The 12,434-nt window shown below is 42.7% G+C and overlaps 1 protein-coding gene across 1 annotated transcript in view; it reads left to right on the top strand.

The window, feature by feature from the left end:
- The first annotated feature begins 1,436 nt into the window (after positions 1 to 1,436).
- Positions 1,437 to 12,434, top strand: part of LOC143299797 (uncharacterized) — a 15,933-nt gene continuing 4,935 nt past the window's right edge. The window contains exons 1-2 of the mRNA XM_076613234.1: positions 1,437 to 1,551; positions 9,609 to 9,723. Of these exons, the coding sequence (XP_076469349.1) occupies positions 1,500 to 1,551; positions 9,609 to 9,723 (167 nt within the window). The 5' untranslated portion in view covers positions 1,437 to 1,499. The remainder of the gene's footprint in view (positions 1,552 to 9,608; positions 9,724 to 12,434) is intronic.

Genomic DNA, 12,434 nt, shown 5'->3' with positions numbered 1-12,434 from the left:
GGAAGATAAGAGAGTCGATATCCAGCTCAGTGCGTGTGCGGCAGACCTCTTAGCTTTGCGCGCTCGACTGCACATGGGTGGAGATTTCAATGAAAGTAGCACACACACACACACACACACACACACACACACACACACACACACACATCTTATTGTAACTGAGACACACACGAATGCACGCACGCACGCACACACGCACACACATACAAAACAAACACACACACACACACACACACACACACGCAAAATACACACACAAAACACACACGCAAACACACACACACACACACACACACACACAATACACACACAAAACACACACGCACACTATCCCACACATCTCCTTCTCTCCCCCACTCCCTCCCCCTCCCCCCCCTCCTCCTCCTCCCCCCCCCCCCCCCCCCCCCCCCGCCTCCCCCAACCCCCCCACCAACCCCGCCCCCCTCTTTTTTTAACCACATATTATCCGTCCATCTTACAGGAATAATGCAGGCCCACACAATGGTCTGCCCAGTGAGCTTTCAGCACGAAGGCTGTTGGATTTCAATGGAACACTTTTTTTCCGGAATCTGTGTGTGTGTGGTCTTGAGACCAAGCATTCAATCCTATATATGAAATACCAGAGAGGTTACCAGTCTGTAATAGTACGATGGGAAATCCATCATTTGTGTTGTAATTTTAGTTGTAAACCTCTTTACCTCTGGGTAAGAAATCCTGTCATCAGCACTGGCTCAAAATCTGCTCCATATTGAAGACTGGAGCAGTCTGCAGCATTGCGAAACTGATTGTCGAGTAAGCTTTTCAAAAGTATTCTCTATTCTCCATTCTTTGTGCACCCTTTTATTTGTTTTTTTTTCTGCTCTGTCGGCCATTTTATTTCCTTTTATACCTGTATGAGAGGGTACCCAGCAAATTTCTGTGATTGTGCTTTTGGCTGACAGAATTTGTATTAAATAATTCTAATGCATACAACACTGCTCTGAATATAGTTACTGGGAGATTTATTTTATGTTCCGAAGCAAGCTCTATAGCTGCAAGTTCATCTGTAAATATAGATGGCTTACATTCAAAATGAAATGCCCTTTCAATTTTTTAAGTATAGGAATTACGAAAGCTTCACCCAGTGTTTTTATTTTGAAGCACTGAACCGTCTGTAAAACACCTGAAGGTGGTTTTGATACTTTTAACATAGACGCCCGCGCGTGCAACTTCATGCACGCACGTGCACCTGTTTATTTCTTTATGGACTTGCCAAAAGATGACACTTGAAACGCTGCATTTAACATGTCGACACCCGAACAGTACTTCCGGCTTGTGGCCAGAGAGGGGTGAGGGATGGGGTGTGTGTATGTGGGGGGCGAGGGGGGGCGCTCAGTGACGTCCGTCTGTCAATCAGTGACTGCATTGTGCACCTACCTGAAACCTACAGCTGCATTGCGGGCACACACAGTGGAACAACAGGTCTGAGAGCATTCGGTCTGACGAGGGTGGACTCAGTCATGGCATCGGTGACACTTGTTTTGTTTTTGCTGCTACCTTTCATTCCTTCGGGTAAGTTCTTGTTGCTGCTGCTGCTGCTGCTGCTGCTGCTGATGATGATGATGATGATGATGCTAAGATGCTATTGCTGTTGCTGCTGTTGCTACTGATGATGATGATGATGATGATGATGATGATGATGCTAAGATGCTATTGCTGTTGCTGCTGTTGCTACTGATAATGATGTCACTGTTATTGCTGCTGCTGTTGCTGTTACTGTTGTTGGGTCTATTGTTGACGTGTTTTGTTTGTTTTTGTTGTTGGTGGTGGTGTTGTTTTTCACGTTTTGTATTATTCAAATGTTACAAAGAACAACAAAAAATTCGACAAAGAACGTTAACGATTGACTAGCATTTACAATAATAGGGGAAAGTAATCAAAAGAAAATGACAACAACAACAAAAAAGAACAACATTAAAAACTCTTTAGAACAGACTATCATCTGAAACTGGTCCCAGTATGCATTGTTGTTGACGTATTAACAAATGTTAAAAGGAAGATGAAATATTCACTAAATCGTAAAATGAAAAGAAGTGGTATAAAAGAAAAATGTATGTATGTTTGCTTTGTAATCATCAACCCAGTGTTTGATGATTTACATTAATTTTTACTTCTGCATTATACATACATTTCTTAAATGAAAGAGAGTGGAAGAAAAAGTCGCACAATATGAAGAAAAATGAAAACAAAAATAATGATATTCAAGTCCTGCTGTCAAAGAGAGTGGAAGAAAAAGTCCCACAATTTGAAAAATATTGAACACTTTTTTTTTCAAGTCCTGCTGTGTGTCGCATCGGGTCGTTCACACGGAAATTGAAAATACATCACAAATGGTATTACAACAACTTTTGTTTGTTATTACAAGGGGAAAAAAGAACCGTTTCTTCTTCATAGTGGATCAAACTTGGGTTTGCGTCAACTGTTCTTACCCTGACAGGGCAGGAAACCATGCTGACTGACTGGTTTATTGACGATGATCAGTCTGACAGTCCTCTCTGTGTAACGATGCTGACTGACTGGTTTATTGACGATGATCAGTCTGACAGTCCTCTCTGTGTAACGATGCTGACTGACTGGTTTATTGACGATGATCAGTCTGACAGTCCTCTCTGTGTAACGATGCTGACTGGTTTATTGACGATGATCAGTCTGACAGTCCTCTCTGTGTAACGATGCTGACTGGTTTATTGACGATGATCAGTCTGACAGTCCTCTCTGTGTAACGATACTGACTGGTTTATTGACGATGATCAGTCTGACAGTCCTCTCTGTGTAACGATACTGACTGGTTTATTGACGATGATCAGTCTGACAGTCCTCTCTGTGTAACGATACTGACTGACTGGTTTATTGACGATGATCAGTCTGGCAGTCCTCTCTGTGTAACGATACTGACTGACTGGTTTATTGACGATGATCAGTCTGGCAGTCCTCTCTGTGTAACGATGCTGACTGACTGGTTTATTGACGATGATCAGTCTGACAGTCCTCTCTGTGTAACGATGCTGACTGACTGGTTTATTGACGATGATCAGTCTGACAGTCCTCTCTGTGTAACGATACTGACTGACTGGTTTATTGACGATGATCAGTCTGACAGTCCTCTCTGTGTAACGATACTGACTGGTTTATTGACGATGATCAGTCTGACAGTCCTCTCTGTGTAACGATGCTGACTGGTTTATTGACGATGATCAGTCTGGCAGTCCTCTCTGTGTAACGATACTGACTGACTGGTTTATTGACGATGATCAGTCTGGCAGTCCTCTCTGTGTAACGATGCTGACTGACTGGTTTATTGACGATGATCAGTCTGACAGTCCTCTCTGTGTAACGATGCTGACTGACTGGTTTATTGACGATGATCAGTCTGACAGTCCTCTCTGTGTAACGATGCTGACTGACTGGTTTATTGACGATGATCAGTCTGACAGTCCTCTCTGTGTAACGATGCTGACTGACTGGTTTATTGACGATGATCAGTCTGACAGTCCTCTCTGTGTAACGATGCTGACTGACTGGTTTATTGACGATGATCAGTCTGACAGTCCTCTCTGTGTAACGATACTGACTGGTTTATTGACGATGATCAGTCTGACAGTCCTCTCTGTGTAACGATGCTGACTGGTTTATTGACGATGATCAGTCTGGCAGTCCTCTCTGTGTAACGATGCTGACTGACTGGTTTATTGACGATGATCAGTCTGACAGTCCTCTCTGTGTAACGATACTGACTGACTGGTTTATTGACGATGATCAGTCTGGCAGTCCTCTCTGTGTAACGATGCTGACTGACTGGTTTATTGACGATGATCAGTCTGGCAGTCCTCTCTGTGTAACGATGCTGACTGACTGGTTTATTGACGATGATCAGTCTGGCAGTCCTCTCTGTGTAACGATACTGACTGACTGGTTTATTGACGATGATCAGTCTGGCAGTCCTCTCTGTGTAACGATGCTGACTGACTGGTTTATTGACGATGATCAGTCTGACAGTCCTCTCTGTGTAACGATACTGACTGACTGGTTTATTGACGATGATCTGACAGTCCTCTCTGTGTAACGATACTGACTGACTGGTTTATTGACGATGATCAGTCTGGCAGTCCTCTCCGTGTAACGATACTGACTGGTTTATTGACGATGATCAGTCTGGCAGTCCTCTCTGTGTAACGATACTGACTGACTGGTTTATTGACGATGATCAGTCTGACAGTCCTCTCTGTGTAACGATACTGACTGGTTTATTGACGATGATCTGACAGTCCTCTCTGTGTAACGATACTGACTGGTTTATTGACGATGATCAGTCTGGCAGTCCTCTCTGTGTAACGATGCTGACTGACTGGTTTATTGACGATGATCAGTCTGGCAGTCCTCTCTGTGTAACGATACTGACTGACTGGTTTATTGACGATGATCAGTCTGACAGTCCTCTCTGTGTAACGATGCTGACTGACTGGTTTATTGACGATGATCAGTCTGACAGTCCTCTCTGTGTAACGATGCTGACTGACTGGTTTATTGACTATGATCAGTCTGACAGTCCTCTCTGTGTAACGATGCTGACTGACTGGTTTATTGACGATGATCAGTCTGACAGTCCTCTCTGTGTAACGATGCTGACTGACTGGTTTATTGACGATGATCAGTCTGACAGTCCTCTCTGTGTAACGATGCTGACTGACTGGTTTATTGACGATGATCAGTCTGGCAGTCCTCTCTGTGTAACGATACTGACTGGTTTATTGACGATGATCAGTCTGGCAGTCCTCTCTGTGTAACGATACTGACTGGTTTATTGACGATGATCAGTCTGGCAGTCCTCTCTGTGTAACGATACTGACTGGTTTATTGACGATGATCAGTCTGACAGTCCTCTCTGTGTAACGATGCTGACTGACTGGTTTATTGACGATGATCAGTCTGGCAGTCCTCTCCGTGTAACGATGCTGACTGACTGGTTTATTGACGATGATCAGTCTGACAGTCCTCTCTGTGTAACGATACTAACTGGTTTATTGACGATGATCAGTCTGACAGTCCTCTCTGTGTAACGATGCTGACTGACTGGTTTATTGACGATGATCAGTCTGACAGTCCTCTCTGTGTAACGATACTGACTGACTGGTTTATTGACGATGATCAGTCTGGCAGTCCTCTCTGTGTAACGATACTGACTGGTTTATTGACGATGATCTGACAGTCCTCTCTGTGTAACGATACTGACTGACTGGTTTATTGACGATGATCAGTCTGACAGTCCTCTCTGTGTAACGATACTGACTGACTGGTTTATTGACGATGATCAGTCTGACAGTCCTCTCTGTGTAACGATACTGACTGACTGGTTTATTGACGATGATCAGTCTGGCAGTCCTCTCTGTGTAACGATACTGACTGGTTTATTGACGATGATCAGTCTGGCAGTCCTCTCTGTGTAACGATACTGACTGACTGGTTTATTGACGATGATCAGTCTGGCAGTCCTCTCTGTGTAACGATACTGACTGGTTTATTGACGATGATCTGACAGTCCTCTCTGTGTAACGATACTGACTGGTTTATTGACGATGATCAGTCTGACAGTCCTCTGTGTAACGATACTGACTGACTGGTTTATTGACGATGATCAGTCTGACAGTCCTCTCTGTGTAACGATACTGACTGACTGGTTTATTGACGATGATCAGTCTGGCAGTCCTCTCTGTGTAACGATACTGACTGACTGGTTTATTGACGATGATCAGTCTGACAGTCCTCTCTGTGTAACGATACTGACTGGTTTATTGACGATGATCAGTCTGGCAGTCCTCTCTGTGTAACGATACTGACTGGTTTATTGACTATGATCAGTCTGACAGTCCTCTCTGTGTAACGATACTGACTGGTTTATTGACGATGATCTGACAGTCCTCTCTGTGTAACGATACTGACTGGTTTATTGACGATGATCAGTCTGGCAGTCCTCTCTGTGTAACGATGCTGACTGGTTTATTGACGATGATCAGTCTGGCAGTCCTCTCTGTGTAACGATACTGACTGACTGGTTTATTGACGATGATCAGTCTGGCAGTCCTCTCTGTGTAACGATACTGACTGACTGGTTTATTGACGATGATCAGTCTGGCAGTCCTCTCCGTGTAACGATACTAACTGGTTTATTGACGATGATCAGTCTGGCAGTCCTCTCCGTGTAACGATACTGACTGGTTTATTGACGATGATCAGTCTGGCAGTCCTCTCTGTGTAACGATACTGACTGGTTTATTGACGATGATCTGACAGTCCTCTCTGTGTAACGATGCTGACTGACTGGTTTATTGACGATGATCAGTCTGACAGTCCTCTCTGTGTAACGATACTGACTGACTGGTTTATTGACGATGATCAGTCTGGCAGTCCTCTCTGTGTAACGATACTGACTGACTGGTTTATTGACGATGATCAGTCTGGCAGTCCTCTCTGTGTAACGATACTGACTGGTTTATTGACGATGATCTGACAGTCCTCTCTGTGTAACGATACTGACTGGTTTATTGACGATGATCAGTCTGGCAGTCCTCTCCGTGTAACGATACTAACTGGTTTATTGACGATGATCAGTCTGGCAGTCCTCTCCGTGTAACGATACTGACTGGTTTATTGACGATGATCAGTCTGACAGTCCTCTCTGTGTAACGATACTAACTGGTTTATTGACGATGATCAGTCTGACAGTCCTCTCTGTGTAACGATACTGACTGACTGGTTTATTGACGATGATCAGTCTGGCAGTCCTCTCTGTGTTGTCAGGTGCTTGTGGCGATGACAGTGAAGCGCCACCTGTCTCTGTCAGATGCTGTTTGAAAGCTGTGTGTCTGCTGTGTCACTGCCTGGCTCTACAGTTCTCTGTCACTGTCTCTGTCTCTCTCTGTCTCTGTCTCTCTCTCTTTCCATTTTTCATTTGAATGTTTCATGTATAACGATTTAAGAAATAAGTTTTTGAATGTTTCTATCAATGCAGCACTCTCCGAGATACTCAAAGCAACTAACAGTACTCACAGATTCAATGTCAAGATAAGCTTTTCATGCTATGAACAGAAGGAGAAAAACGAAAATTTAGAATGTCAGAAATAATGTTATTATGCTGTTGGCTAATATGATCTTTTTCTTCTTCTTTTTTTTTTTTTTTTTTTTTTTTCGCTTCACCGTAACTATGGCTTGATGTTCCCTTGCTCATGGTGAAAGACATCGTATTGTGATCAGATTACTTTCGTGTTACTTGTCATTTGACAGCTTTAGTCCAGCTCTTTGTTTTACGTATTGTCCAATGTATAACTTTGTGTGTCGACGCCTCACAATGCAGGGTGCGCGTGACGAACTTTTGTTTTGACCCCTTACATACCCCAGTCTTTTTGCATTGTGGCCCAAGGCCGATGTACATTAAAACAATTCTGAGTTCTCTCTCTCTCTCTCTCTCTCTCTCTCTCTCTCTCTCTCTCTCTCTCTCTCTCTCTCTCTCTCTCTCTCTCTCTCTCTCTCTCTCGCCCTCTCTCTCTCTCTCTCAACATTTTTAACGTGTCAGGCGGAAAAACTCCAAACACAATGGTGTATGGAGAGACAGGCAGATATCCGCTTTATATTGATAGTTTTTTACGTGCTGTGAGATACCAGTTTAAACTACGAAAAATGACACCGACTAGATTACCAAAGCAAGCATAGGAAAGAAATAAGAACAAAGCAAGACAGCCTCCAAGCTGGGCATTTCAGGTAAAGCAGTGCTTAAATTCATCTGGATTTTCAGAAGTATGGATGTGTGGAGGGGTGGGAGATGAAAAAATGTTCTTAAAATTGTTCAGACAGAGAATAGTCGACTGATGTAAACAAGACTGGGACGGAAAGTTGGAAAATAGTGATCGTTTTAATGAATACCGCAAAATCAAATCCTTATTTCAGCCAAAAAAAAAAAATACCTTCGATGATAATCCAGTAGCTAAATTTAGAGTGGCTATGGTCAAGTTTCGACTAGGCGTTAACGATCTTAGAGTAAATAAAAGATACAGCGATATGTCAACACCAACATAACTGTCCCTTTTGTGATGACCTGGAAACTGAAGTTCATTTTCTTATTAAATGTCCTGCATATGCTGGATTACGAGAAAAGTATACAATCAAACATCATAGAAGTATAAGCATTCCGCCAATTCCCATATTGTTACAAAACAAAGACAAATGTGTAATAAGACATGTGGTCATGTTTATTTACTAAGCTATCAGTTCCAGAGAGGAAACGATGTGAAGTTTAACTTATAATGTTAAAATCAAATTGTGTGGCAAAGCAAAATAATACCTTTTTTCTTTTTTCTTTTTTTTCTTTCAGTTCTATTGAATCTGGTTTCTCCTTAGTTTTTCAGATTGTTATCTTTATGTGTACGTGTTCTTATGTCAGCAGACTGCTGGCCTTCACATTAAACTTCCTGCCTTCCTGCGTTCTCTGTCTCTGTGTGTGTGTGTGTGTGTGTGTGTGTGTGTGTGTGTGTGTGTGTGTGTGTGTGTGTGTGTGTGTGTGTGTGTGTGTGTGTGCCTCCTCTCTCTCTTCTCTCCCCCCTCTCCTCTGGCAAAATCCTGTAGAAGGAACCCACTCTGCTGGGTACACAAATATATATCATATGCATGCACACAAGGCCTGACTAAACGCGTTGGGTTATGCTACTGGTCAGGTATCTATCTGCCTAGCAGATTTGGTGTAGCGTATATGGGTTTGTAAGAACGCTGTAAAGCCTCCTTGAGAAAGTGAAAATGGAACTGAAAACTAATATCAAACTGAGATCACATGAAAAGGGAAATTCACCAACTGGACAACCGGAGACAAGCCCCACTTATCTCCCTTAGGACAGGTCGACGGGAGAACAACAGGCTGTAAATGGGAGTTTGTTTGTTTGTTTGTTTGTTTGTTTCTCACACGATTTTTATTGTCGTTGATCTACTGTCTGTTTTTGTAGCTGGTTGTATAGTCACGTACGCGTTCAGCTAGCAAAAGAATTAATTTTTACTATTGAAAAGAGGGTGTGGTTGAAAAAGGCGGCCTTGTTTACAAAGAATAAAAGAAAGTGATTGTGTCTAACTGCTGTGTGTGTGTGTGTGTGTGTGTGTGTGTGTGTGTGTGTGTGTGTGTGTGTGTGTGTGTGTGTGTGTGTGTGTGTGTGTGTGTGTGTGTGTACAAAGAATTAAAGAAAATAATGTGCCTAACCGTTGTGTGTGTGTGTGTGTGTACAAAGAATTAAAGAAAATAATGTGTCTAACAGTTGTGAGTGTGTGTGTACAAAGAATTAAAGAAAATAATGTGTCTAACAGTTGTGAGTGTGTGTGTGTGTGTGTGTGTGTGTGTGTGTGTGTGTGTGTGTGTGTGTGTGTGTACAAAGAATTAAAGAAAATAATGTGTCTAACAGTTGTGTGTGTGTGTGTGTGTGTGTGTGTGTGTGTGTGTGTGTGTGTGTGTGTGTACAAAGAATTAAAGAAAATAATGTGTCTAACAGTTGTGTGTGTGTGTGTGTGTGTGTGTGTGTGTGTGTGTGTGTGTGTGACAGTAACGGCTGGAAGCTACTGTTACTCCGGCGGGACCTACTGGTACTGCTACTATGGCTGCTGTTACAGCAATTACAACAGTTGCTGCACGAGTTCCTCCTACGTCGCCTCCGTATCGTGAGTTTTGTCGTGCCATCCTGCTCACAAAGTGCTGTTTGACATGTTGATGTTACTGTGCCATCCTGCTCACAAAGTGCTGTTTGACATGTTCATGTTACTGTGCCATCCTGCTCACAAAGTGCTGTTTGACATGTTCATGTTACTGTGCCATCCTGCTCACAAAGTGCTGTTTGACATGTTCATGTTACTGTGCCATCCTGCTCACAAAGTGCTGATTGACATGTTCATGTTACTGTGCCATCCTGCTCACAAAGTGCTGTTTGACATGTTCATGTTACTGTGCCATCCTGCTCACAAAGTGCTGATTGACATGTTGATGTTACTGTGCCATCCTGCTCACAAAGTGCTGTTTGACATGTTCATGTTACTGTGCCATCCTGCTCACAAAGTGCTGTTTGACATGTTCATGTTACTGTGCCATCCTGCTCACAAAGTGCTGTTTGACATGTTGATGTTACTGTGCCATCCTGCTCACAAAGTGCTGTTTGACATGTTCATGTTACTGTGCCATCCTGCTCACAAAGTGCTGATTGACATGTTCATGTTACTGTGCCATCCTGCTCACAAAGTGCTGTTTGACATGTTCATGTTACTGTGCCATCCTGCTCACAAAGTGCTGTTTGACATGTTCATGTTACTGTGTCATCCTGCTCACAAAGTGCTGATTGACATGTTCATGTTACTGTGCCATCCTGCTCACAAAGTGCTGTTTGACATGTTCATGTTACTGTGCCATCCTGCTCACAAAGTGCTGATTGACATGTTGATGTTACTGTGCCATCCTGCTCACAAAGTGCTGTTTGACATGTTCATGTTACTGTGCCATCCTGCTCACAAAGTGCTGTTTGACATGTTCATGTTACTGTGCCATCCTGCTCACAAAGTGCTGTTTGACATGTTGATGTTACTGTGCCATCCTGCTCACAAAGTGCTGATTGACATGTTCATGTTACTGTGCCATCCTGCTCACAAAGTGCTGTTTGACATGTTCATGTTACTGTGCCATCCTGCTCACAAAGTGCTGATTGACATGTTCATGTTACTGTGCCATCCTGCTCACAAAGTGCTGTTTGACATGTTCATGTTACTGTGCCATCCTGCTCACAAAGTGCTGTTTGACATGTTCATGTTACTGTGTCATCCTGCTCACAAAGTGCTGATTGACATGTTCATGTTACTGTGCCATCCTGCTCACAAAGTGCTGTTTGACATGTTCATGTTACTGTGCCATCCTGCTCACAAAGTGCTGATTGACATGTTGATGTTACTGTGCCATCCTGCTCACAAAGTGCTGTTTGACATGTTCATGTTACTGTGCCATCCTGCTCACAAAGTGCTGTTTGACATGTTCATGTTACTGTGCCATCCTGCTCACAAAGTGCTGATTGACATGTTGATGTTACTGTGCCATCCTGCTCACAAAGTGCTGTTTGACATGTTGATGTTACTGTGCCATCCTGCTCACAAAGTGCTGATTGACATGTTCATGTTACTGTGCCATCCTGCTCACAAAGTGCTGTTTGACATGTTCATGTTACTGTGCCATCCTGCTCACAAAGTGCTGTGTGACATGTTCATGTTACTGTGCCATCCTGCTCACAAAGTGCTGTTTGACATGTTCATGTTACTGTGCCATCCTGCTCGCAAAGTGCTGTTTGACATGTTCATGTTACTGTGCCATCCTGCTCGCAAAGTGCTGTTTGACATGTTCATTTTACTGTCGTTGGTGGCCATGACCAAGCATCATGGCACATAGCAGTGCCAAGCTTGAAGTGTGTATGTGGTGTGTGTGTGTGTGTGTGTGTGTGTGTGTGTGTGTGTGTGTGTGTGTTACGACAGGGCTTTGTGTGAGACTTTCATGCGTTCACGTTGAAATCATTGTATTTGTAGTGCGACAGTTTGAAATAAAATGATTATCACATGGGGCCTATACTGTTTAACCCCCAAATGGGGAATGACTTGAGGACGCTGCAAGATGCATCACGTCATAGGCATGTAACTGGAATCTCTAGTGCTGTACTTGTCATCTTGGTTGGAAAGAGCGTGTTTCTTTTTTTTTCAGTCGACAGTTCTTTTGTGTTTTTATTTTGTGTGTGTGTTGTTGTGGTGGTGGTGGTGGTGGTTTTTTGTCTCTTTTTTTTCTTTTTTCCTTTTTTTTTTCTTTTTTCCTTTTTTCTTTTCTTTTCTCTTTTCTTTTTTTTCTTTTTTTTTTGCACATCTAATTTTCAGTAAATTGAAAAACAGTATTTGACCAGACATGATAACCATTTTTCATTATCTGAAAAACAGTATTTGACCAGACATGATAACAATTTTTCATTATCTGAAAAACAGTATTTGACCAGACATGATAACCATTTTTCATTATCTGAAAAACAGTATTTGACCAGACATGATAACCATTTTTCATTATCTGAAAAACAATATTTGACCAGACATGATAACCATTTTTATTATCTGAAAAACAGTATTTGACCAGACATGATAACCATTTTTCATTATCTAGTCATCCCTCTCATGTAACTGGAAATTAAGAGAGACATACAGACAGACAGAGAGACAGACAGACAGACAGACAGAGAGACGGACAGAGAGACAGACAGACAGACAGAGAGAGGCAGACAGACAGACATACAGAGACAGACAGGCAGACAGAGAGACATACAGACGGACAGAGAGACATACAGACAGACAGAGACAGAAACAGA

The sequence above is a fragment of the Babylonia areolata genome, chromosome 25, assembly GCF_041734735.1.
Source record: "Babylonia areolata isolate BAREFJ2019XMU chromosome 25, ASM4173473v1, whole genome shotgun sequence".
NCBI classification, from domain to species: Eukaryota; Metazoa; Mollusca; class Gastropoda; order Neogastropoda; family Buccinidae; genus Babylonia; species Babylonia areolata.
Note: the sequence above shows the minus strand (reverse complement) of the source record. Positions and strands in the feature narration are given on the sequence as shown.